General features: G+C 38.8%; 1 protein-coding gene across 1 annotated transcript in view; it reads left to right on the top strand.

Moving 5' to 3' along the window:
- The window catches only part of kdm4b (lysine (K)-specific demethylase 4B), a 129717-nt gene that overhangs the window by 21738 nt on the left and 80174 nt on the right, over positions 1 to 27805 (top strand). The window contains exons 5-6 of the mRNA XM_088907842.1: positions 873 to 1066; positions 14906 to 14955. Coding sequence (XP_088763968.1) covers positions 873 to 1066; positions 14906 to 14955 — 244 coding nt within the window. The remainder of the gene's footprint in view (positions 1 to 872; positions 1067 to 14905; positions 14956 to 27805) is intronic.

Below are 27805 nucleotides of genomic sequence, written 5' to 3'. Positions count from 1 at the left end.
GCGCTCTGTAATTTACCTAAAGGCACAACATTGATCACCTATTAAACCATAGTTTATACAGGCAGATCCAGCTTAAATAGCCCTGTTTAAAAATAAACCGTTAAACATAGCTAGCGGCAATAGTGAAAGGGCAAGATCTGTTACAGAGAGCTAGTGCAGGCTGCCAGTCTTTATACCCCAGCTCCAGACAGGCTGTTCATGTGTACAGTAGATTCCTCGTGTACCCTGGAGTTGCTGCTTTTAGTCAATGCCAGTTTCATCCTGGAAACTATAAGAGCTGCTGTAAGGATTACGAATGCTTAGCTTTTCAGTGTTTGCCCCCATGAGGAGCAAGAAAGCATTACAAAGCATTGCAAACTGCAACGCAAGCCTAGGCATCCTTTATTGCTGAAACCATTACTTGGTCCAGATATTTTTTGTAAAGTGTGATGTGCTGATGTAATACTTTCGCTTTTCTCACATTTGCCATTTCAACAGGTAGACGACAATTTCACCACTTTTTCTGGCTTTTCTTTGAAATTATGATGGATATTAAGATGGGGTTTTGCAAGGGACTTGGAGATTTCTGAGCTATTCAGAAGTCTAAGAAATGAAATATATGTATTTAGTCACCAAATGTATTTCACAGGTTGCCAGTACCCCTGGTTCACAAGAGCCACTCAGACCACAGTCACGCATAAGTGTTGTTTGAGCATTTAGGTTGGATTAAAAATATTCTTCTTAAAATTGCTAGTACTTCTGTTGTAATTCAACACTCATTTGAAGGCGTGAGCGCTCTTGCAAGGCACTGTAAGCTTTTCATTTGTTTGCCCTTTGACTCACCTGTGGTCAGGGCCTTTGGGTGACATCCTTCTCCCTGCTTTCTTCTAAAGGGCATCGGTGAGTGGAACATCGGGCACCTGAACACACTGCTGGACATGGTGGAGCAGGAGTGTGGCATCGTGATCGAGGGGGTGAACACCCCCTATCTGTACTTTGGGATGTGGAAGACCACCTTTGCCTGGCACACGGAGGACATGGACCTCTACAGCATCAACTATCTGCACTTTGGAGAGCCCAAGTCTTGGTGAGTCTCATTTTGCACCTCTGATTTGTTTTCGAAACTTCACGGGCTTTTTGTCCTGGGTTGTGCGGAGTTGTGTGAAGGATGATGCAGCTTGGCTCATATCTAGTTTTACAAGTATCAGGCCCTATGGCAGGCTGTTCAGATGATCTTTAATTTTTTGTATTCACTTGATATGTCTGTGTAGATTTTCCTCAGAGTTAAATTGCTTCAGATTCTTTGTAACTGTTTGCAGATGTGGATTTTTCTGTTTGCAATGTCCAGTTGCACTCATATGATATTGACACAGCTGTTGTGTTCTTGAAGAAGGTGCTTTAACCTCAAGCAGGATGCAGTTTTGAATAATATCCAGCTCTTGTGAGCCAATAGGTATGTGTAGTACTGAATTATAATTAAAACATTCACTTTAATTTAAAATTTCCTTTTTTGTATGGTGGAATGAATCCACACCATACAAAATTCTGATTGCATTGCATTTACTTTGTGCTTCTGATTTCTATGGGAAAGCTACCCATGTTAAAGGCCCGATCACTGCTCAAGAGCTTCTGCTAGGAATTGACTTTTCGTGATCTCTGTATGGCAGGTGTTTTAGAAGCAAAAATGTCTTCATCTTTCTAGCCAGCAGAGGGTGCTGTAGTATAACAAAACAGATTCAATTGAGAGTTCTTATTTTTCTTTATATTAAATTTTAATATGGTGAAGTACAAATCAATTTTGTGAAGATGACAGTTCTTGTAATTCTGACAGACAAGCACTGAAAAGAGACAGCTGCTGAACTACAGCTTGTAGCTTTTAATGACTTGAATCTGCCAACAGCCTCACTTGCAAGAAAATTTCAGTTTTTCTCTGGAAACAGCTTGTTTTTAACACTTGAAATTAAACAAGTATTCCATTATAGACTGAGCTGTTGAAAATGAATTAATTAGGCTTTGACAAGAAACAGTTTAATTTTTTCTTTATCTGCCGACCAATTTTTTTTACTTTCTGTTTTTGAAATGGGTTGCTAAATCTAACTGTGCTTATATAAGAAACCACTTTAAGGTCAAGTTCAGAAGTCCATTTTCTGTTGCTGATGAAGACAAATATACTTCAGTCTCTTGGAGTGAAGTTTTTTAGTGTTGATTCTAGTAGGATAACTGTCCTACTCCGTTATGCCAGAGACAAATAATGAAAGCTGGCATCTGTTTAAAAAGCTCTGCAGGAAGAGTGGATTCACCACTGAAATGTTTCACTGAAGTGCTTCTTGTGAGAGGCGAGGTTCTCCCGCTGACCAGCAGAGAGCACTGTGGCTCCTCAAATGTAAAAAAAGTTAAAACCAGAAAACAACAAGTCAACAACAAAAACAAGTGAAAAAAACACCTTTGACATTGCACAGATTGCCACAGCTGGACTTAAGTTGAATGAAGGCTTTAAATTACTGTCTGTCTGTTTGGACAGCTAACAGCAGATAATTACCTAGATCACACAGCACTGCAGCGTGTTTTCACATTCCATCTGCAGTGTGTACAGCGCGGCAGGCTGGCTGTGCACTGTACCTGCACATGTCATTTTATTAATGTTCTTTCCCTTATTACCAAAGGCAACCCGCCGGCTTCAGATATCAGTGACCAGCAAGTAAGGAGGGCTTTTTACGTAAAATTCTTCATAACAGTTTGAATTTTCTTTATTCTATTTTCTTACCTCCCTCCTTTTGATAAGAGTCCTGTCACGGTGTTGTTGAAAATGCATTAAATTGGTTTGTTTTCTTTGTTGTCTCCAGCAGTGCTGGTTTTTCTCTCACCTCTGTGGTTCCCTCTAGAGAAGGGCTTCCCAGTCTTGGTCCTCCAGAATTCCAGTTGCGTCTGGTTGCCATTCCAGCTCAGCTCTTCATTAGGTGTATTGAACCAGCTGAGTGAGTTTTAACCGTGCTTTGCACTCAGGTTTAGATTCAGAAATCTCCTTTGTGTGTATCATTTTGAATAAATGGAGCAGACTGAGCTGTTTTAACTTGCTTTAAAGTTGTTCTCCCATAGTTGTTAAAACAAGTCCTATCTGGTCCTTCAGATGCAGGTGGGAATAATTGTCATCACATCTCAGTCAGGCTCCCTCTGTTGTAAAGGTCTCCTGGTTAATTCCAGACCAGGAGTGCACAACTCTAGTCCTTTAGGGCTACCTCTGCCCTTAATTATCTCCCTGAACTCCTTATTTACTTAATTGGATAGGTTAATGCCTTTCCTTGTTCTTAAGAAGTTGGAGGTAGTGGATGTTGAGGACTGAATTTGGGCTCCTCTGCCATAAATTATTCAACATTTTGACCTGGGGAGCTCTCATGTATGCGACACATGTGACATAGAGGAAATTATCACGATTCTTTTTAAGATCTGCCTTGGGATAGAAAGCATGTTGATAAGTCTGATTCAGACATTGTAACAATCAATTTATAATGTTAGCTGCTAGGATCAATTTTTTGTACTTTTGAAAGATTAAGAGCCGAGGGTTATTGAATTTTGTGGCAGCACGTGTAGTCTTTTTGTTAACTGGTTGGGCTTTATATGGAAATGATTTAATTCTGTTTTAATGATGATTTGATTTAATGATTTAATTCTAATGCATGAAAGTAAATATCATTCTAAAATGCCTTAAATATGTGACCTTCAATATATATGCCATATATATTGATATTTAATCAATAGATATTATTGATTAATATCTAGATATTTAAAAATGTAAAATGCTTTTATTTAGTTTGGTGGTATAATACATTTTGGGATTTGATTTGTGATGTATATTCAGAGTGGAGCAAAACAGGATTGGTTGTTTTGATTGCAGAATATCTTTTTTCTTTTTAATAATGGCTTTAAATTTTTGTCTTATTTTATATAGTTGCTCAAGGAATATTCTTGAAATGTTTAAAGTATTTAAAATGTTCACTTTAAGCTTTAAGAAAAAGTAAATGAATTTAGGGTTTTGATTAAATGTTATTGTTGCTATTGTTATTGTTTGGATTAATTAATCCTTTGTGACTGACTGTGATTTTGACTGGTACATAACCCTTAATTCCCTCATTAGTGAGAGTTGACTGGACAGAAGTGATACCTGTTGAATGCCAGGCTTAGTGACAATTAAAAAGAAAACACATATGGGAAGCCTTCTTATCTAGAGAACAACATCTTTGAGTTATCTTTGTTGGAAGCAGAAGTAACACGCTCACCATCTGGGATGTTCAGAGCCAGCAATTTCTAAACTGGCAAGATATAACAGCCAAACGTAGTTCCTCAATCATAATTCAAGATTTGGAAGTCCTGGCTCTTATTAAATATCGATAAATTTATCATCCAGGTGCTATGGTCTGTTCAGGTCTAAGTATCTAGTCACTTCTTCCTGGACCTTACTTGCTGCCTTTGATGTGGGCTCATCCTGATTTGACTACTTATATCTTGATATAATATAACTTTCCAACAGGACAGTACTCTGGCTTCTGGCTGGGTAAGACCCTGGGATCTTTTTACTGCTAATTAGCATTAGAATTGAGGCGCATGTTCTCCGTCATGTGATGGGGGGCCTCTTGCTAGTCCTATTTGTGACTAGAAAGATTACATACAAACACGAGAGATTACTGAAAAAATCTCTCATTTTCAAACCATGTACAGTAGCACTTCTCTATGGTGCTCATCTTCATTTAAGCTTTTTCTACAAAGTTGGTAATTTACTCGAGTTCTATGAATGCAAACCACAAAATGCTATGCAGCTCTGCACAATTGGGTATGACTTTTAAATGGATATTTTTAAATGTTTTTTTTCGTTTTCATCTGCATTGTGCCATTTCATTCATTTTTTCTGTCTCCTCTGCGCCCCTGTGCCTCATCCTTGCCTTGATCTTCCAGCCAAACCTGCGTCTCATCAGTCAATATGCTGTGCTTCAGAACTCATTAGAAGAAACGGTGCAGTTGGTGTCTCATTTTATCATTTTGGCTGTTTCATTAGGCAAACCGGAACTAATCCATAAATCACTGAGAATCACAAAGCACTCGGGGAGAAAGGGTTGGGGAAAGGAGAATGAATGACTGGAAATTAAAAGACCGTGAACCTTTCCGAAAACAAACTGGAAACAAAAATAATTTTTGCAAACTTCAGCCGATTGTTTTTTTTTGCGTTTTCTACTTTGCTGTTGCAGGCTGAGCTGGGCCAGATACGACTTAACTCTGCAAATTAAGTAGTTTGTTGCCCTGAAGTTTTTGCCTCAGATGTCTTTTTAGGATATTTTATGTCGCTTCACAAAGCATGAAGTCTGACCTGCTGGAATCGGTACTATAAACATTTTTGATTCTGGGTGGACCCTGGGCATTAATCAGATTCAGTCTTGTTGCACTGTCACATTTTAAATTGATATATTTAATTTGTTAGCCAAACAACATTGCACTGTTTTAATCATGCTTTGTGATTTTTGGCTTTCTTCTGCCTCAGTAAGTGATCAGAACAAATAGCATACTGGCTTATAGTTTCATCACTGAATTTGTTTGTGTAGGTGGATAATCAGGTGAAAATAAAGCTTTCTTTTCAGAGACTTGATGAACAGGCCATTTCCTGTAACATTAACATTTTTAATTGCATGAAAGCAGCAATGTGATCATTTACAACGACCTGACCTGTATAGAGGTATGCAAGAACAGAAATGTTATTTTTTTTAGAAATTTTGGTAAAATATTTGATAAAGGGAACACATTCCACATTTTTTCTCTTAATTGTTTGGATACCTAATGTGTTCCTGAGGTACAGTTGGTTACAGATTATTTGATTCGGTGCATCCAAGTACCAGGAGTTGGCTCTGCAGTAGGAAAGGACACGATTGCTGTCTTGCGTATTCACAGGGGGGAAACGTGGGTAAGGCTGTTATTGCATAATGGGTTTTCCAATCTCAGCACCCTATTACAAATCTCAGTGATAAACAGGATAAAGCAAAACATTTTAATCTCATATATTTTCCTGTGCACATGAATTCAACAGTAATTTAAATTTTCAGGACCTGGTGTTGAGTTATATTCAGGAGGCTAAACTTTTAAAACCTGAAATGGGTCCAGTTGCAATTCACTGGGAGTCTGTTTTCACACATGGGGTGTCCTACTATAGCCTCTCAGAAATTGCGTGGCATTCATGCTTTTACAGAAGCACAGGTGTTTTTTAGGTTTAAATGGTAAACTTATAATGTAGGAATACTGTTTCTTCTGATTTCTCAAGTGTGTAAGACTGATGGTTGTCGCCATGGATACCTTTAGCACTTTGGTGTGGTTACTCTGGAAATGCAGCTTTTTTTCCTTCACTTTGAACAAAGTTGCTTCAGAGGTGATGAACAATTTGGCACACACTCCCAGGGACCGGTGGACTTGTCTGGGTCACATGTCTTTGCTTGCCATGGAGGTGGAGCGTCCAGAATTGAATCTTAAATGACAAATAGCTATTGGAGGAGTGCACATGTTTTTCGTTCGTCTTGTGCATGTGATCTAAGAATACAGGTTTGTAAGCTATAAAGAGCTAATGCAAATTGGAAGAGAGAGAAATATGAAATGTTCAGTTTTCACTTTTCCGTGCTGTTTACATCCGGGTAGGTGAGCATGAATCAAAGGAGCCACAGTGGCAGCTGTGTGAGCCCTTCGTGGTCCTGATGCTGGTCCCATATTGCCAGTGTGATCTCTGCTGTAGGTTCTATGTCTGAATCCAGCAGCCGCTTACTGAGAGTAGGGGCAAGAGTGCCAGAGCTTTAAGCATGTGTAAAAATGAAATATTTTCATTTAGTTTGCACAGTCAAAATGGAAAAGGTGATGGCTTTTTGGGTGCTGAAGAAATGAGATCCAAGACGAACAATTAGTGTCTGTATTCACAATGGATTTGAAGGCTCATTTTCTTGGTAAACCTGCCAGAGGTCTTAAATAGACTGCAGAGGGTTACTGTTGCCACCTGCTTGCTAAAGGACTGTCCTGTAGTACATCTACAGAATGGAGATTTGAAATGGAAAAACTTCTGATTTCATCTTCTTACTGATGGAAATTATTAAAAGTGTAGTCATTTTTCTTCCAGTGCCATTTATAAGGAATGTTATCTTTTCCAGTAGGTTGTTAAAAGTAAATGATGCTCACAGATGGACTCTCAAACTCCTTAAAGTGGTCGTTTGCATTTTAAAATTAATCTTTCACTTTTCCTTTAATTATAGTGTGTTAAACTGCATGATGTCTGTTTGCCTAACCTCTGTGCAGCCACTGTGAAATTAACTTTCTTCCCCTCCAACATGTTTTGGATCAAAATGACACTTTCAGGAGATCTGCTGTCAAACCTTACTGTGGTGCAGTTCTCTGCTGTCTCTGAAGTGTTTTGTGAATATGTCTTCAAAATGAGGTTGCTAGCAAATCTGTTACTGGGAATCTAAATATTTTTATAAGAGTATTTCCTTATCAGGATTTCTGCTTTATTCTAAAGGTAGTTTTCATCACTGAAGCTCATTGTTGAGAGGGTTTGTCGCCTCTGATTTGCAAGCTTGTTATTTTATAGGAATCTCCTGCATTCCTGCAAGTGCCACAGAACAGAACTGTTCAAGTTTGTCATTGATGTAAATGCTGTATTCTACTTGTTCTTGTTTGTTAATTTTCAAGAATTGTGTCCCAAGTAATCTACTGACGGGAGTTTTCCTGCCTCTGAAAATGAAGGTATTAGCTATATCTGTTAATCTGTTGCTTAACAGCTTGGAAATCCCATTCCAGTATACCAGTTTCATAGTTCCTAAACCTGTTGTGCAGCAGTTTTGGAACAAAAGCTATACATAAATCAGCACAGTTTTGTTAAGTAACGATGAAAGAGTGACATTTTAAAGTTTATAGGAATTTACATCTACCTTTGGAAAGTTGTGCACCTTTTCCTTTGTGGTGAAATTGGTAATATTTCTCAGCATATTGTTTTTATAACAATTAAAATTTAGTTATTTCAAAATCAGCTGAGATTGCTTGGTAATAAAATATAAGTATGTGAGCTGATATCTAACTTAGTGTGTTGAGCAAGTTAAATATGCTACTCTCATGTAATCTTATATAAAGTGATTCTTATTCTCTAAAGTTGCACGAATTTCCTCCGTTTCTGAGTCTTTAAATGGAAAGTCTCATTAGATGCAGTGAAGGGCAGGCTCATACTAGGTCCCCAATTAGACGGTAGGGAACTTTGCTCTTTGATTAGTAGTAATTAATAGCAGATTAATTAGAACACCGTTGTCAAACCTGAAGTAAAGAGAGTCCTCAGTGACTCAACATACTGGGGCAGCACTTGATGTTGTATTTTTAAAATGTTTTACAATTGAGGAGGCCAATTAAGTCCTTCAGTAGGGGGTCACCCCCTCACCCATTTGCTTACATTAAAAAACATCATATTCTGCACTTCTCTGCTCCATCTTTTATCGCCATTCAGCCTGGATTATTCGTGTAGCATTCCACTAAGAGAAATTAAATGGTGACATCCTTGAATTAATGCATCCAAAATGTATTTCACCTCTCTTGGAGTATACTTCTAACTGATTTTGTAATACACAATATAGTAAGTGTCTATGGGAAATGACTTGTCATCTATTTAAGATGAGAAGAAAGCCCTTCACACCCAAAGAAGGCTCCACAGCCGAAGTGTTGTGTTTTCTCTCTTCTCTTTTCAGCCTGGAATAAACCTTTACTTGTTCCTTTGCAGCCTACGCATGCTGACGCAGCTCCCCACCTAAATTTAAGATGACAAACATCAGAATGCATGTGTTTTTACTTTTAGGTGTTTTCACCAGGCTTGACTTCCAAGTAAACCACTTCATCTGTGCCAGAGCAGCTCTCACTTATGAAGTTATAGAATGCTTCATGATTGAATCAATGTTACTTAAGTGTATCATGGTCAATCATGAACAGTTAATCAAAATAACACCAAGATGTTTAAAAAATAGCATGCTACCTGAAAACATAAGCATACATATTTTTCTGATTTCCTTTGGTGTATCAAAAACATGTGCATTATGTCAGACTTTTAGTGAGTGTTGAAAATATTCACAGTGCATGCAGTCTTTTGTGCCAAGAGAGACTTCTTCCTCTTGTACCCAAGGAGAGGCACTTGTGGTGCTCTCTGACCCAAACCCAACGCCGTCTCCACGGGCTCTCTGAGCATGGTCTCAGAATGTGAATGACTGAGAGTAAAGGTGGTGTGTGGGAATTCACTGCAAAGCAGGGTTTAATCACCTTGAGCTCTTGCAGAACTCAGGTTTGTAAGGATGGTAAACCCAGAGTTTACATTCTTGCTGCCTGTTGCCCCTTTTCATCTATTTTTCTGTCATCTCCGTTTAAAAATCAGTATCTTTTGGTTGGTGAGCCATTGGAAATGGACAGTTGTGGAAAAAGGCAGATTCTTCATTCGCAGTCCAAAACATTTTGGTCAATGATAAATTCACTTTTCAGACATCCAAATATTCAAATGATTTGTTTTTCCCATAGTGTTATTTCCTCTGGTAGACACCATCCTAGGAAGCTAGGAACAGCCTCTCTAGCTCAAACCAGATTTTTCTCCATGCAGGTTCAAACCTTTTGAATATCAGAATGTGGACCATACTCAAGTACAGTGACCTTGACTTGCAACATCCTTACAAAAGTCTTAAGAGGTCATTCAGTTGCTAGAAAATTCGCGGCTGCTCAGGCATGAGACTGATTAGCCTAATAGACCTGGAATAGGTTTTAGACTGTATAATGCTTTAAACTGCATTGCAGGAGGGAAAAAATATATTAAAAGCTTTAAGTGCCTTCTTGTTTTCCAGTTTAGAAAGGGATAAAAAGTTCCATGCTCTGAAAAAAATGGACCAGCACCTTTACATCATCCATTTATCCAAGACAACTGAATGTGATTTTTTCAATATGGAGAGTTGGCACTTTAGAAAAATTTTTTGTTCGAATGCCTTTCGTAGTCTCACTTTTCTGACACCTGTCCGTTTCATTAAGGATAAGACTTAAAAGGTCTGACATTAGAAACAATCTGCTCAGATCACATTTACCCATCAAAACAAACAGATTTTTTTTCCTTGAAAGGCAGCCATCACAGTGAGACATCTCATTAGTATTGATTTTGGAAATGTACTTCATGCACCAAATTGCTTTTTTCTGCTTAGTCCTTTGGTTACTGGTAAGTAGTGACACTCTTCTCCAAACAGCCAACAGACAGTGTATCTGTGGTGCCTTCTGTCTCGTTTTATATTGGCCAGAGCAGCAGGGAGAGATTTAGAATGAATTACTTTGAGATGCCATCAGTTTGTTTCTTCGTTCTGTCTTGTGTAAAGTAAGATTATTATGCTGTTGAAACTATTTCTATTTGTATTTTTATTCAAGTCTTCCTAAACTCAATTTTGAGAAGTCAGCTTAATCTTGCACATCTAGCTTACATCCCTACACATGCTACCCTGGTATTGTTGGGTAATAGGAATATATGGACTATATGTTCATATGGAATATATACACATGCAATTATTAATAAATACATACTAGAAATCAGGACATTGAAATTTTCTATAAATAACAATTTTAAAACTGTTTTATGTAGATGACATTGTTAGTTTAGTAAATACTTCGTTGTTGAAAGCTTATTACAAAATCCTGTGTTTTTTTTACATGCATGCAATAATAGGATTGCCAGTTGTACTTTGTATATCTCACATTATCACTGAAATAGTGTGTATCTCACATTATCAGAGAAATAATTTCCATCTGAAACATTAGCTACTTTGCTAATAAAATGATTTGTAAAGCGCATTTGCACAGCAGTGTTTCTACTTTCAGTCCCATCCTACACACTTGTTAAGTTCTATCAGATGTGCGGATGTTTAATGTGTTTTTGTTCATTTAGTCAGGTTGTTAGAGCTGAATTGAAGGCAAAAGTCATTATTTCTTGTGTGTGGTTTCTTTAGGATAATTGTTTGCATCCATCAAACTAAACACAAGCAAGTGACCCTATAAATAGCTCAGCCCACGTAGAATACAAATTATTTATGGGGACTTGTGAGAAACTAAACTGTCTCTCACTGTCAGCTTCTCGTGGAAGGCACATTGACTTCTAAAGAGCTGTTTCTCTATACTGCTGCATTGTTACTAACATGTGGCTGACAAAAATGTTATGAGCCATTTGAATAGTTATTCGTGTTCTGCTGTGTCAGAGGAGAAAAAGGGTTGAAGAAGATGCTACAGAATATTGAATGTATTAGCTGATTGTCCAACTGGAAAATCTTCATAGTTTAAAACATTTTCCTATCCAATTGTTTATCAGATTATTTTTTGGAAAACACTTTGCACTAATTTTGCACATTTTCTCCCCAAGGATTCTAGAGCCCTTTGTAAGTCTGTGTTGGGGGGCTGACTTCCAGCTGAAGGGAAGCACCAGTGTGGGAGCTGTATGACAGCCGTTCCGAACCAGATGCTGAATAATAATAATCCCTTACATTTATATAACACTCTTCTGGACACTCCGCTCAAAGTGCCTTACAGGTAATGGGGATTCCCTCCACCACCACCAGTGTGCAGCCATAATGCGCCAGAATGCTCCCCACACACCAGCTCTCAGTGGAGAGGAGAGCAAAGTGATGAAGCCAGTTCAGAGATGGGAATTATGAAGAGGCCATGACTGGTAAAGGCCAATGGGAAATTTGGACAGGACACTGGGGTGACACCCCTACTCTTTTCAAGAAACACCCTGGGATTTTTAATGACCACAGAGAGTTGGGACCTTGGTTCAATGTTTCATCCGAGATACAGCGCCTTTTTACAGTAGAGTGTCCCCGTCACTGTACTGGGGCATTAGGACCCACACAGACTGCAGAGTGATCGCCCCCTACTGGCTCCTCTAACACCTCTTCCAGCAGTCACCTTAGTTTTTCCCAGGAGGTCTCGCATCCAGGTACTGACCAGGCTATCACCTGCTGAGCTACAGTGGTCTGCCAGCTGTGAGCTGCAGGGTGAGTACATAGAAGATGAAATGGCAGAGGGAGAATTTGAGACCACTAAAAATAGAAGAAATTACATGGATGGAGATTAACTGGAGATGTTATTTTTTTACAAGTTCACTATTATGGAATTTATTTTGCCTCCTATAGCACTGAGGTTCTTGTGGGCATACTGGGCTGAGAGTGTAGAGAAAAGCGCAAAACAGTCCTTCCCTATGTAGTGATCTTGAGGCTATCAGTGCTACTTCTTACAAAACTCAAAATAGTGTAAATTATAAAGTGAGCTAAGTCAGTGGGTACCTCTAGTCAAAAAGAGGGGAAGAAACGTTCTGAATCTTTAAAAAATGGACACTCAAAATATTTAGTAAGAGTGTTTGGAGGAAGAGAATGCACATCTCTGGATGTGATCTTCAGAATGGACTCACTGTAATGGAGGAGTGCATACCTCAACAATCAAAACTGTACAACTGTATTGTAAAAGTTAGCATCCTGCCCAAAGGTATTAGTTAGCAAATCATAAAATCTTAACACATTTATGGTGTTGTAAAAATAAATCTTAAATCGGTCATGATGAGTTAGTGTTCAAATAGTTAAGTCATTCAAGAGTCTTTTTTCAGAAAGTCATTTATTTTCAACTTTGATAACTTATTAAATTACTCCTACGTCGTAGAGAAAAATAATGATCTGAAGTGGTTGTGGGCAGGTTCAGCAAGTTCTGAAGTTGCAAAGTTCAGAAACCTGTGTCTTGTTTTGCATTTCAGGACTTGCATTTTGTTTCCATGACAACTAAGGAATACTAAAGTCTCATAATAGCAGACAGGTTCTAATTAGATTCACATCTGTTTATTTTTGTACATAACTTACAGTGCCTTGCAAAATTCACTTCCTTCAGAAGATGTTCCACCTTCTTGAATTATAAATGATGTACTTTTTCAGAATTTTAATGGTGGAAGATGTTATAAAGTTGGCAAAACTACAAAAGGAACTGAATTGTTTATTGCACACGAATTCACCCCCTTTGCTATGGTAAGCAAATCAGTTCATGTGCAAAAAATTACTTTGACAAGTCACACAAGTAGTTGAATAGCCTGTTTTTCTTCAGATATACTGGTTCTCGTGATTAATAGTTTAGAATAAATACACTTGTCTCTGCAAGATACTTCATTTAAGAAGTGAATTTAATGCAAAGATTCAACCATGAAGATCAAAGACCTTTCAAAATAACTTGGGGATAAGGTTATAGAAAAGTTGGTCTTTTCACTAATGCAGTCCTTTTTGTAATGTAGTGAGTTGACCAAGAAAACCATTCATAGGAAACCTGGAAACATCTGCCTTTGGCATCCGGCCTGCACAGCATGAGCAACTTGCTTACCAAGTGTGGATTTCTCTGCTTTTCGTTTAGTCATTTTCCATATCTGTAGTTAAGTGAAGTCAAGTTTCTTTTTTTGTTTGTTCATTGTTTTAAGAAAAAGCTGAGTTTCACAGCATGACATGAGCTCTCCAAGCGAAGAGTTCTCCTTTTGTAACGTGCGCGTGTCTGATGAGAGGGAAAACGACAACGAGGAGAACAGGATTTTGGTGAAATCTTGTTAGCAGGCTTGTTTCTCAGAGGTCCGTATAATTCGGTGAATGAGGCTGCTGCGTGCTGTGATGGGATTATGGGAAAGTCGTTTGGTACGACTTTGTTCTTGTGCTGATCCTGTAAGTGTGAAATGTCTGATGCAGTCTCATATCAAGCTCATTCCATAGGGACCTATGCTGGGGTTTTTCCCCATTAGATCAAAGCATTGGTCCCCAAAGAATGTTCCAACATATTTGGCTATTATGAGCTCCAGAGGTGAGCACCGTGTAGTGCTGTTCTGCTGTTCGCTTTCTCTCCACTATCATCATGGTAATAACGGTCTGAAAAATTAAATATTTTGGCGATAAAAAAATTCTGGAGTAAAAGAAGAGGCTGTCCATATTGTACTTCCAAAGCAAACAAAAAAAGGTTTTAGGTTCTGATGGGTTGTCACTCCAATACAACAGAAAAATTGTCAGATCCTTATCTGGTGACAATGCAGTTTAGTGTTGCTTAGATGTGGTCGAGCTCATATCTTTCAGTAAGAATTACTGGTCAGTTTCTGCTCCACTCAATATTTTGTAGAACAGGTCTGTCACTGAAGTGCCATATCGATGTTAAATATCCTTATAACAGTCATTATTAGTAGCAGACCTTACTAGGCTCATTTGTGGTCTTCTCTCTCCTTGTCACAAAAGCTTGCTCTCACAAGAGTGACACAAAGTGAAGCCCTCCCTTTGGTTGCAGAACAGGCACCTGGACCTGGCACAGAAAACCTTAATGAAGCAGCTCTCAGTGTGAAGAGATCCTAAAATCCCCGGAGGTGCTCTTGAAGAGGGGAATCTCTTTGCTCTACCCTTAACTCTTTATATCGGTGCTCTGACAGGGGCCATGTCTTTCCTAAATCCCCTTATTAAAATGAAACCCATAGATTCTTAGTTTTTCCTTTTGGCTCCAGCTGCACAGCTCAGCAGGAGAAGGAGCTTGTCTGTACATTTAGAAAAATGCATGTATTTGCTAGACATTCTCCAGCACTACTGACAGCAGGTCCCTCATTCAAGTCCCTGTGCCTCTCAGAAAGGAGGTGGAGGTGTTCTGAAAAACCCTACACATCGCAGCATGTTCAACTGTTGAAGTAGCATTCATTGTTCATAACCTGACAGGTTTTATCTTAAATGTGAAATTAGTCCTTGGCTGTATATTCTGTTGAGGCTTTCCTACAGATTTAGAATATAGAGCATTGTGATAAAATACCTTAAATCATGTGGGTTTAAAATCCTGGGGCACCAGTGAATAATAATGCTGTTCTTTGTCTTCCCAGGTATGCCATCCCTCCTGAACATGGGAAGAGGCTGGAGAGACTGGCCAAAGGTAAATTTTGCTCCCTCTTTTCCCTTTGTGCTTTCTGTACTTGTTCCACTTTGTGAAAGATGATAACCTGATCCCTCATTCCAGTGCCCTTAAACTCCTATCAGGCTGTGTCAGGGGAAATCTGGAGCTCCAGAAAACTGTAGTATTCAAATACCATGGAAAACTATGCTTTCTTCCCTGCAGAATCCTTCTTTCTTTTTAATGCTCAAGACTTGGGCTCAAATGCCCAGACTGAAAGAAGCAAAGGAGTGATAATTAGAAACTGCTCTAACAAAAAATACAAATTCATTTAGAAATGAAATGAACCATTTCTAAAGTGACGTTACAAGGAAAGAAAATGTGCTCCTTATTGAGGAAAAATGTTCTTGTTGTTAAACTGCAGTTTACATCCCAGGGATCCAGAGGAAAATTGCTTGACATGATGTGGAGAATGCAGAGAGTCCCAGGGGGGCTAGTTCAAAAGGTTTTTTTTCCACATACAGAGAGAATTTGTAACCTGCAGTCTAGCACAGTGAATTTATTACAAATGATTAGCTCCCTAAACTGAGAGACGAGTCAAAATCCCAGCCTGCCTTCCATTGTCGGTGTTCAGAAGCCTGTCCGATGGGGGTTTCTGCTGACGCTTCAGTGGGGCCAGGTGTGGAGAGCCAGCCTGAGGTCAGTGATGTTATAAGGAGCCACAGCACTAGTGTCACTGTAGCTGCAATAGAAGCAGTTCGAAGGTAGGGAAATTAGAAGAATTCACTTTAACGTTTCCTGCATTTTGCAGTTCTTAATTTTGAAGTTAGAATCCAACTGTACCTGCATCCTGACATCTGTTATCTCTTTGTCTTGCCCTGAGGATGGTTTCATCTGTAAAAAGTGGTGTTTGCTAATTACTGACATGAACGTCTTTGGCATGGTGTGACTGATGGGAGTGTGGTGCTCTGTTACACATTACTCACAGGCAGCCATGTACACTGCTCCGCTCCCAAATACACAAGTTCATTAAGGTTAAATATGTAGGTGAATTAATTCATGTGTACGCAGGGCCTCTCTTTCTTTGAGATAAAGGATTTTGACACATGCTTTGCTATATATAAAAATCATATTATAATGCTCTGTCATTATATCCTCAAATATATTGTTTCCACCCCAGGATTTCAGTATTGTAGAAGAGTCCAGGATCCTGGGATTTGGGATGCTTAATGGCATGGGCACTTAATTCAGGTTCACAGAATCTTAAAAGGGATTGAGAGACTTAGTCCGGGGAGTTTATTCAAAACCAGCAGTGAATCAGGGACCCGGGGGCTCAAGAGGAAATGAAGTTTTGATATGGAATACAGAGCTTTACACAATAAGGTGATTGGTACACTAAAAAATGTCCTCTTCTATTCTACATAATATTCTATGATTATTTAATGGTTTGGTTGCCTTATCTGTTGGTGATTTCTAAATAGCAAGAGGTAGCTTGCTCAGTAAACAGATAACAGCTGAAATTCTGACTTTTACTCCTAAAATGCAATCTGGAGTAACTCCGAGACTTGTCGCCTTCCAATATCCAAAAACACTTCACTTAAAATGAATATCTGCATATAATCCTGTGCTTTTTAACAGCACACAAATACCCATCCTTGTTCTGGTGGTTTCAATGTGCACTGGGCTGGCCTGGCTGGCATCTGATATGGAGTAGTTCAAGTAGGGAGCTGAGCGTAGGGTGCAAAAGAATGAGTTAAAGGTTTATTCCATGCTGAAAAGAGAAAAAAGGAAATGCAACGTTTCGTCTGTGGAGCCTTCTGAAGAAGCCACCATGCTCTTTTCAGCATGGAATAAACCTTTAACTTGTTCATCTAATATGGAGTACACCCAATCACTTTTTATTTTTAATTAGCAGTGAGTAATTTCTATTTGTCACTGAGTTGCTCATTTCACATGTACAGTAAGCATGCGAACATCGTCACTGTAATTTCTCTCAGTTAGCTGTACAAGACACATTCTTGTGCAAGACTAGTGTCGTGGACACCGATTACTGCAGCTTCATATTTTGTGAAAATAGCGTGAACGTTGGGAGTCTATAGTTACAGAGTAGCGTAGAAACTGGCAGCAGTGAGTTACCTAAGAGCAATTGCCCATTTCCAGCTTTTGCTCTATAGTTTGTGCGTTATCAGTGATTACCATAAGCTAATGGTTACACAATCTTTTTTTGCTTCATTGATGTTGGTTTGCAGTGTAATAAGAGTACAGGAATATTTTCCAACTGTTCCTTCTGAAGTTGTGGTGCATTTTCTACACTAGATATTTTTTGCTGTGGTTTACACTTGTGAAAAAATCAATATGTGTAAAAGGACCTGGAGTTTGGAATATTTGCCTGTGGCTGAGGCATATATAAGTAATGGAAACTGGAATTTACTGGAGATTGTCTTTAATGTAAGGTTTGTGGTATGTTACAAATTAACAGAAGACTACAATATTTATAACTTCAAAATAAATGTACAGATGGTCACTTCCCCTTATTTAATGGTTTACATTCTTTAAACGTATTGATGAATAATGAAATTATTATCTCATAATGATTAATGCAATAGAGTAATGTTAAACTCCAGGAATTTGAAATACATGTAATTATATTGAAGTATACTATTTTGGTATATTTTGTTCTTTCCTTAATAACAGTGCCAATCAACACACCATCAAAGCAAGATATTAATATTATTGTATTAATTTATATTAATATTATTGTAGCATAATGTTTGTGTTTTAATTTAACCTTGCCCTTTATTTGTCTGGTGTAGTAATGGTGTGGCTTGGAGTACAGTGGTGTACTGTACAATACTTTTAGTTTTCATATTCTAATCTTTATACACTGTACTTAAGATGAGTGGCATAGGAACATACATAGGCATACATGGCATAGGAACATAATGTTTAATAACATTCACATTATTAAAACTATTCAGTAAATCTACAACATATTGTGCTGTTTAATGAAATTATACATTAATTCCATTATATTTCTGTCAATGTTTGTCATATAATTTGTGAATTGCAGTAGTCCTGCTGTGCACCAGAAGTAGATGAAATAGCTTTCCAGACCATGTCTTTTTTGTGATTGTATGAAGGACACCTGGGATAGTAGAGAGCATTTTTATTTACTCGCTTTAACAAACTTTCAGCTGAAGACGTGGTTTGAGATCTGATCATTGTCTAGTCACCTCACCAGCTGGTCAAACACCTCAGTGCTGGCAACGCTTGGGCTCATGGGTACCCTTGCAAGCTTCCAGGGTGAGGTAGTGGCCTATTGGGACATGATATTTAGATGGTATAATGAAAAACAATATGCATTAAAGCTGATTTATGCATTTTTTTCCACATACCTTTGTTTTTTTAATACATTTTCAAGTCTTTTACACCTCCTTGAAAATATACTTTAAGTGTTCTGCATGCTACTGGTATTGACTAAAATTGGTATGTACTGTAATGTGTGGCACATAGGCATCAGGCATACAAAAATGAGGTGTGTGTATATCAGCCTTTAGTTGTGTAGTTCAGGAAATTCTCATCAGAGCAATGAATAAGAAAATTAGCTGTGAAACTTCAAAGCAGCAATTCAATGAATAATGCTATATGACTGTATAATTGGCATGTGGCTAACTTTAATTTTTGCTATATGAATAATTAGTATTTATAAAATACTAGAATACCAGAAAGATTGTCGATATTACAGTCATCAAAAGGACTCAAGTAATGCAATTGGTAGCATAGGGACCTAAACTGTAGTATTCCAGATGTGGCCTAACAAGGGTATTGTTTTTGTCCAGTACAGATATGCTGCTGAAGGATATCGAGCAGTATAATACAAAAAACACTTTTTCAGAACCAATACTTTCTCATTAGCGCCAAGTTTCCTTTTCTTGGCTACAGCTGAACGATTTGCTCATACCTGCCATACAACAGAATCCCCAAGACTCCTGTCCTGTTGTCATTAGTTGCTAGTGAGTGGCTGAAACTGCACTACCTTGAGAGAAGAGCTTATGTCTTGATTTGTGCAGCGTCACCCCCCATCCGGCCAAGCGCTCGAGAAAATCCATTCAGCTCAGAGATAAAAACTAAATGAGCAAATAATATAGTATGTCAGTCGATATTGTTCGTTTTTTTTTGTTCCCATTAATGGAAGTGAACTCGAAGAGCCGCTATCGTTTTTTTAAAAACATCTTTCACCTAAAGTGCTTACACATAAAATTTGAGCTGAGCGGAATGTGGTTTAATTAAGGGATCTCTCATCGGGCAGATAAATGAAGATGACGTCTTATCAAGAGCTGTATTTATATTGATCAACCTATGAAGAGAGACTCCAAAAAAGGAAGAAAAGTGTTTTAATGGTTCCAGCCTCTTCATTTGTCATTGAAGAGCACTGTTTTTTCTGTGGTGGAGGAGGTTGGATTTGTGTTATAAAATGGAAATAAAAAGCTGTTACTCTTTGCCTTTCCTTATTAGGTGAGGGGTTATTTGGTATGTCAAGTGGTGACAGTATAATCAGTATCACTGATGCATTGGTCAGTGGGTCAGGGAGAAAAATTCTTAATCTCTCGAGGCCAAGTGAGAGCTTTGAAATGAAATCCAGCCTCTGCTGACCTCATTATTCTTTGTCAGATGTGGAGGTAGTGTAACAGGGCTCAAAGTGTAAGATGTGAAAGTTAGAGGTGGACTCTTCAGTGTCCAAGCTCTGCTTTGCACAGGGCTGGCCTTGACAATCGTGGGGTTGAGGCTCGACTGGGATATAGGTGCCAGGCTCTTGGAGGGCAGAAACATTAGTCTGAATCTAGCTTCTGACTGCACAGGGTTAGGGTTAGGCTGTGAACTTGAGAGCAGTTCCACAAACAATTCATCACTGAGTTACATTTCTGCATTACGAGTAGTGTGTCATGAGTGCATAAGAAATGTTGCATTCAGCTAATGCTGCTCTTTGAGTTGAAGGGTATCATATTGATAAGAGGATCTTGTTTAGATATTTCTTGAAGGAAAGCTGCTTCAGCGGATGTGGGCTTGATTACAGCCCGGACGGTCCCATTCCTCCTGCAGTGGAGGGTGTGATGATGGCAGTGTTTTCCAGGGCTTCCACAGGTTTGCAGTAGGACTGACGTCTGCCGATTCTTCTGGTCCTGGGTGGTGATGGAAATCTGTTTCACACTCCTTATGCTAAAATGCATTATGTGCTTCCTGAGTCTAATTTGACTGGTCGCTCCTAATATTTTGACCACTGGATGTACAAATAAGCTTCAGTTTCGACTATTGTCTTAGTACTTTTGCAATTCATGGGTGGATTGAAGTTATTTAAAGCCATGTCAAAGTAAAAAAAACCCTCCTTTTACACAGGTATTTTGCACTGTTACTGCTACTGAAACTTACTCCAATAAAAATTCAAAAGTGCAGTCTTAAGCGAGGGTCTGCTGGGCAGACTAGTTATTTTTGGAAACAAAATTCTCTTTGTGAGAGAGTGCCAACATTTTGAAGTATTGGGCTTAAGAACCTCAAGGCCATTGACATGAATATTCCAATAAGAATGCAATGAAAATGACTTGGAAAAAAATAACCTTGAAATGTTGTAAAGTACCTTTCTCATATACAGATCAAACCTGTGCAAGGACAGATAGACTTAGAGGAAATTGAATTGATCTAAGTGCTATTGATTGTGTACCTTGACGCAGCGCATGCAGGAGCTGTGTTCGTGTGTTGTGGGGTACACTTTGATGAACAGATACAATTAATAAAGATAGATAAAATCTCCCTTGGATTGATACATAGAGGCTTCACTATTGTTTTTTTTTTTAAAGGTGTGCTATGCAATACCTTTATTGTTGTACATACACTCCAGAACCAGGGTTACTCCCCCTACTCTTTTCGAGAAACGCCCTGGGATTTTTAATGACCACAGTGAGTCAGGACCTCAGTTTTACGTCTCATCCGAAGGATGGCGCCTTTTTACAGTATGGTGTCCCTGTCACTACAACGGGGCATTAGGACCCACATAGGCCACAGGGTGAGCACCCCTGCTGGCCCCACTAACACCTCTTCCACCAGCAACCTTAGGTGTTCCCAGGAGGTCTGCCATCCAGGTACTGACCAGGCTCACACCTGCTTAGCTTCAGTGGGTTGCCTGTTGTGAGTTGCAGAGTGATATGGCTGCTGGCTATTATTTATAATAAAATGTTTATTTAATGGCACGTATTAAAGAGAGGAAACCTAGCAAAGATCTTTAAAAGAGAGCTTTGTTTTATGCCACAGTGCTTTGGTGACTGCATACATTGATGGGGCAGATGGCAAGATTCCCAAGCTGCAGTAGTGATCTTGCGGCTTGCAACAGTGTGAGTGAGTGCTTGTAATCTACCATTGTGGTAGACATGGTTATTGATTGAAAAAAATATTTCCCTAGGTCTATAAAAATACTGCTGGTGATCTGTACTTACAGAGCCAGTTCAGGGAATGGCAGTATCTGGATCCAGCAGTGGTAGTCCCATCTTATCAAGGATCAAGAGCAGAATGAATCAGAGTAGAGGCAGGATATACTACATACAAGGGGTGAGGTAAACGGTGATCTGAGCCAGCAGGTGGCAGCATTGCCTTAGTGCAGAGGCACACAATAACACAGCTGGCCAGGGCTGACTCTTCAGAGGGGGAGACCCCAGCAGACTGACAAAATCAGGTTCTCAGACGGGAGTAGTAGCAAGAAGGCAGAGACAAAGAAAGTCCTCAGCTGACCAGGTGTAGCCCCTTGAAGTAGGGTACAGTTGTCTACGCATGTAGAAAACATAAAATACTATTGAAAGTAAACTGAATATGAAGTGCAACAAAAAAGTAAACTCAGTGGCAGCTGAGGTGCACCTGTGTCCTCTCACAGGCAGAAGTTAAGTTCCAAGTTCCAAGCCATGGACACCAGTTGCACTTGAATGACCCCTTGTGTTACTTCTGCACTGGGGTCTGGTTTGCATTGTTTCAACAAAAAAAATAACGAACTGGACTGTAGGTCTCCGATTTATAAATCCTTCGAAAATATTTTAGGGCACAGTACTTTGCAAAAACTTCACAGGATCTAAAATCATATGTGGAAACAGACATACAGATTTCTTCTTTCAAGATAGTTAATTAACCTTTTAAAATTCAAAATCTTTACTAGAATCAGCTGATATTTTGAGTTTGGAGTCATCGGTAGAACTTGTGTTGATAGGAGACTTCTTTTTAGCTCAATCCAGAATTTAGTTTGGAAACAATCTTGTGGTTCTGTCTCTTGTAACACTCTTGCTCATATAGTGTGGTGGATTCTATGAATCTGTACCTTCTAAACCTCTCAATGTAATGTTGCCAGGATACATAAATCCTCTTGTCTCCAAGAATAATCTGAATCAGAAATCAAAGCCATGGTCCTTGTGCACATGAATGGGACCTTGCACAGCAATTTTCGTTCCAAAGCCAGGCAGAAATCACCAGCAGAAACAACAGTAGTATGCTGACACCCATACGCCTCTGGTACATTAGAGGGCTGCCTTGGTGTGTTTTAAGGAAGTTTGCAAACAGGAGGTTACCATTGAGGCTATTTAGCTGATTATTAACCAGTTGATATGTCCTGTATTCTTTAGTCCTATATATATGAATAACTTTTTGTTTTTGTCTCATTGTTCAGTGTATGATCCTTTAAAAATAATTTTTTTAGCCCCCTCTTATATTTATATGCTTGCTGCTATACTTTAGTTATTTCATGTTAAAGGAGCTTGTTATTTCATTGTTTCTATTGTGTTTCAAGATGATGTCACCTATGCCAAAACTCATGGAGCTCCAAATGGCCATGGAAGCAAAACATCTTGATACTGACATGTCCCCACAAGCTCTGTGGCCTGGTTGTACCTGAGGCAGGAGACTGTACCCGAGCTATAGTGAAAATGACCTTCCAGCTCTGCCTTGTCCAGCCAGCTCAGCTGTAGCTGGATTAGGGACACGAGACATGTGATAGGAGACAGGCTGCAAGTTGACAGAAGAGACTGTGCTGTTGAATTTTCTCATACACAGTATAAGCCAAGAATTTCTCTCACACTTCGCTGATGTCACCGCTAATCATGTGACATTGGGGTGGCCGTGGGGCTGGCTGAGGGTCGCAGTCCTGAGCGAGGTCCTTCGAGAGCGCCCAGATCTGTCTTGCTCAGAGCTGACATCACTCCGCTTAATGAGGCGCGGGTGGCAGAAGCCCAACTGCTAATTGCTGGGTTACATCATCCTCCTGCTGGAGATTCATTGCCAGTGTTGCGCGAAGGTCCTTGATTTGGTGTATCCCATCATTAGCGTGCTGATAATGGCTCATGCTGGGACCCATTTTGTTCTTCGTATCTGTTTTATCACTGAAAATTCGAAGGCATTCACAACCTCTTACTGGAGCTCATGGCACAGAGCAGAATGAGAAGTAATTATGGTAATTGAACAGTTTTAAGTGCTGGTTATTCAAAATGTGGTGCCCTGAAAGTGTCGGGTCAACAGGAGACACTGCTTTATAAAGCTTTTAAGGATATTTTATATTCAGAATGCGAGGCCAACCATTTTACTAAATTGGTGCCCTTCTGGGTGGTGAAAGGGTGGTGGAAGGTTATCTGAAAAAGTTTAAAACATGCCCTTTGAAATGAATTTGCAAAGTGGTGCTGGCACAGTTGGCAGATATTTTTAAAGTGCAGGTGAACGGAGTCACTTTAAAGCGAGACAGCATTTATCTTCATAAACTGTTTGGCCATGTCATTTCTATAAAGGATGTGTGCTCACCCTAAACCATATGAGTTAAATTAGGGATAGTAGAGAATGTCTCTATAAATCTGTGAGAGCTCCAACAAAGAGAGAATAAAAAAAGAGATGACTTGGAGCTAAAAGGAACTATGGTGTTTTCTAGTTGAAATGTATACGACTGGTTCTAGTAAAAACAAAATGAAAGGGGAATTTGAGAAAAAAAACTTTATTCATTTGTTTAGTGGTTTTTTTAGGCTTCAGCATTATAAAGAGATATTGCTCAGCTGAGGGCAAATTGAGTTCTAAGAGTTTGAGTCAACCATTGTAAAGCTTTCTCTCTTGTCATTAGTTCTTATTTTAGGCTCGACAAGGGACCTGGGGCTCACATCTCCCAAAGAAGTGCTAGAGCAGTCTGCAGATTAGACACGCAAGGATGTGGCAGGCCCCTGACATGATTTAAAAACTGCTTTTATCCATTTTTTGTACCCTCTCCCTTTTCTGAGTTAAGGAGGCCACTTCAGCTGAAGACAACATATGCCTTGGTGGGTGATAAAGTAAAATGTAAATCTGGCAAAATCTGTTTTATGGAAGAAGGCTCAATAATAAATTGGAGCAGTTTTGCACTGCTATAAATGTTTAACTGAAAGAAAGGTGAGCTTTTTTGACAGTATGAGAAGAGAAGCTTGCTGAAGTTTACATCACACACTTATAGCAAAACCCCAGGATATCTATTGCTTTAAATTAATGGCGTGCAGGTGTGCTATGAATGCAAAATCACAGTTCATTGTGCATCTTAAAGCAGCTTTGGATTGCTTCTGGGTAGGAAAAATCAAAATCAGTTTTTAAAGCAAGGCCTACGTGACATGCCTCAAAAGTAATTAATCAAAACTGTAATGAGATGTTCTTGTGAAAGCACATTTGAAGCAACACCACTGAACTGGATAAAATGGGGTCTTCCAAACAAATGAATCTGACGCAAGCCATCAGTGTCTACTCTTACAGCGAACAGCTTAGTTATCTCTTAAAGTATAATCCATGCAGCTGAAAGATGGTCCCTGATAAGTCTTTTTGTCAAGAGCCAAAGTCACACTGTTATTCTGTTTTGTGCGGTTTTGACTTGTGAACAAAACAGTTCATGGCAGAATTAAAAAAAAAACTGCCTTCAGTTTTCTACAAAATATTAGGTTGAAACACTCACACCACCTTTTGTGTAAAGACGGATGCTTTGTTTTCTGACTGCATTTTCACTGAACAATGTTTGAGTCCTCTGTAAAGCTATGGTATGACAGAAATTGCAGAGACTGAACACCTTCCAAAGTACTTTAAACAGTGAGCTCTCTAATTTAGTAGTCCAAAGTAGTACACATTTGCAGAGAAGTTTTCCTGGATGGTTTCCAGTTAACAGCAAAAACATTTTCTATTAAAATGCAAAAAGAAGACTGCAATTCTGCATCCTGACAAGCAGTTGTACAAACTGGCATGCATTGGTGAATTGCATGGCATTGTAAAACTGAACATGCCTTGAAAAACAATAGCAAGCTAGTGAGACAGAGTCATTGAAATATTCAGGTCTTTAACAAAAAAATACCTACTGATTTCTTCCCCGTTTTGAACCACCAGGGCTTTTGGTAGATTTCATCCAGCTTCTAGCACTGCAGTATAACATTAGGCATTCCCTTTAAAAAAAGCTTACAGAGACCCTGCTATCTAAATAATGCATAGTGCCAGGGCTCCAAGTGCTAAATTAAGTCTTGAAAAACATTTGGGATTGACTTAAAGCAGTTTACCACTGATGCAGTTCAAACCTGTGGGCTCATTCTCCAAACTGGCACTTCTAGAGTTATAATTCCATATTCTTTCTTTATAGATGTGGCGTAGATATTCATGTATTGCATTTTATTATAGTAACTAATTTGGCCCTGTCCATATTACAGTTTGACAACCAATAGTGCCAAACTTGTTTAAAAGTACTTAGTTTCCATTCATGTTATCCCTGATTTAATAATCAAGAACTGTTTAAATCCCTGCTTAGGATGTAGCCTGATGATGGGCATAACCGGTTTAGCTGGGTGTTCAATTCCAGTTTTAGATTCCTCAAAAATAGTTATATTTTGCAGTGAAATAGAAGTGAAATACCAAATGAAACTGTGGGCAAAGGCAATTTTATCAAAAGTAGTACAGAAGTGTTTTATCAGTCAGCTTCACACTCAGATGTTGAGATGAGAAGGCTCATGTAATTTTGAAATAATAGAATAATAAGTCAGTACAGAAGAAGCTGTCAGATTTTAAAAGAAAACATTATTTACCAAGAACTATCAGATCAAATGACTGTACTTAAAAGAAATGTCCAACAGTTTGCTTATTTTGTCTGAATTTTCTTTTGCGGAAGCTGATTTACTTACTGTACTGTGCAGATTTTCCTTTATGAGCACATTTTGCAGATTTCACAGATCCATTCACTCCGTTAACAGCAAACTAGTGTGCAGCTCTCAGGATTGCCAGTAAAATATGAGTTAATAGAAAATGCAATGTTTATATTAATATGAGTTGTGAGATGCAGTTTTTGAAAGGAGAAACTGCAACAGTATTTTTACATTCTGGGGTTATAATGAGTCAGCAATGATGAGTGCATTTCAAATGGCAATGAAATTGTCTTGTGTACTGTAACGTGTACGACCTCCAATTGACATCACAAAAGAGACAAAGTTTTAATATGTGCATAGTGCTATATTGCCATCATTGTCTGTGATTCAAAGAAAGACTACAAAAAATTCCAAACTGACCCTATTACATTGTAAACGTGCATTAGACCAAGCAAATATTACTACAGTATTAATAGTAAATATTTTCATGAAACTCAGACATACAAGGCAATATTGTTAGATATTGCAAGAAAATAGCAACTTGCCGACCTACTACAATACACTCATAATTAATGTTGTTAGGAATTTGCTTACAATGACTAGTGAGCAGGAAGGGTCACTTTCACATCATAATTCATGCAAACTCATGCTCTTGCCCGTGCTGAGACCACCAGATTTTCATCTGCCTGCATTAAGATGGCAACCATACAGTACTTTTACACAGTTCGAAATAAGTATATTAGTGTGAAATTTGTACATTGTTGCGATACCGTCAATTTTGTTACCAACATTTAATAACCGGTCTGAGAAATTGGGACTGTACTGTACAGTATACCCATTAAATGTGAGGGGTCCTCTTTGTCACCATTTTCCAAATCCACTCTCCTGCTCTGTTTTCCCAGTGCAGGTCTCGCAAACAGTTCCCTCTAGTGTGGTAACAAGCTATTTAGAAGAACTGAAAACATGCCAGAAGATAAATACAGAGACATGCGTTGAACCACAAAGCATCACCAAAGGATGTAGCCGAGAGCTCATGTGCTCGCGTAACTTCTTTTAAAAAGCATTTTCCTTTCTCATTTTCCACAAATGACAGTTAACTTAATAGGAAGTGTGTTATGATCATAAACCAATTTAGATTTTTGTATGCTAGATTTCACAGCAGGAATTTTCCTTTTCAGCTCGCATTTTCTCCTCGTAGATGGGGGCACAGCTGAGGGAATACAGCTGGGAAATGGTTCTTAGCAGTCACAGGACCCCCAGCTGTGCCACTCCCCGCTGTGTGATAAATGCTGTCAAGTTTTTACTTTACCTCTCATTGCAGGCTGTTTGCTTCAACCTGTCTGATTGTAAACACAGGCGCGCATTCACACATCACCATGCTAAATTATGTAGTTAACCCCGCTCTGCATAAACTTGCACTTGACATTCATCTTGTTTTTGTTTTCCTTATTATCATCCATTTTTACAACAAGACTGGTGATTACAAAATCAGACCTCGTTTTTTAATTTTGTATTTCGCTGCCATGTTTTCGGCAGATTTCCGGTGGTGGCATACCCCTCGAGGCGAGTGAACATGGAAAACATGCACACTGAAGTGGAAAGGGAACAAACTGTATAATCAGTTTCTCCAGCTTAGGAACTTTTCCTGCAGTTCTCTTTTCTTTCGAACCTGAGAAACTTAGTTTTGAACCATCGCTCCATGAACTTAAGGTGTCAAGTATAGTTAAAACATTTTTTTCGTGAGACAACAA

Source organism: Atractosteus spatula, chromosome 28 (assembly GCF_055471065.1).
Source record: "Atractosteus spatula isolate fAtrSpa1 chromosome 28, fAtrSpa1.hap1, whole genome shotgun sequence".
Classification (NCBI taxonomy): Eukaryota; Metazoa; Chordata; class Actinopteri; order Semionotiformes; family Lepisosteidae; genus Atractosteus; species Atractosteus spatula.
This window is presented reverse-complemented; position numbering and strand designations above follow the sequence as displayed.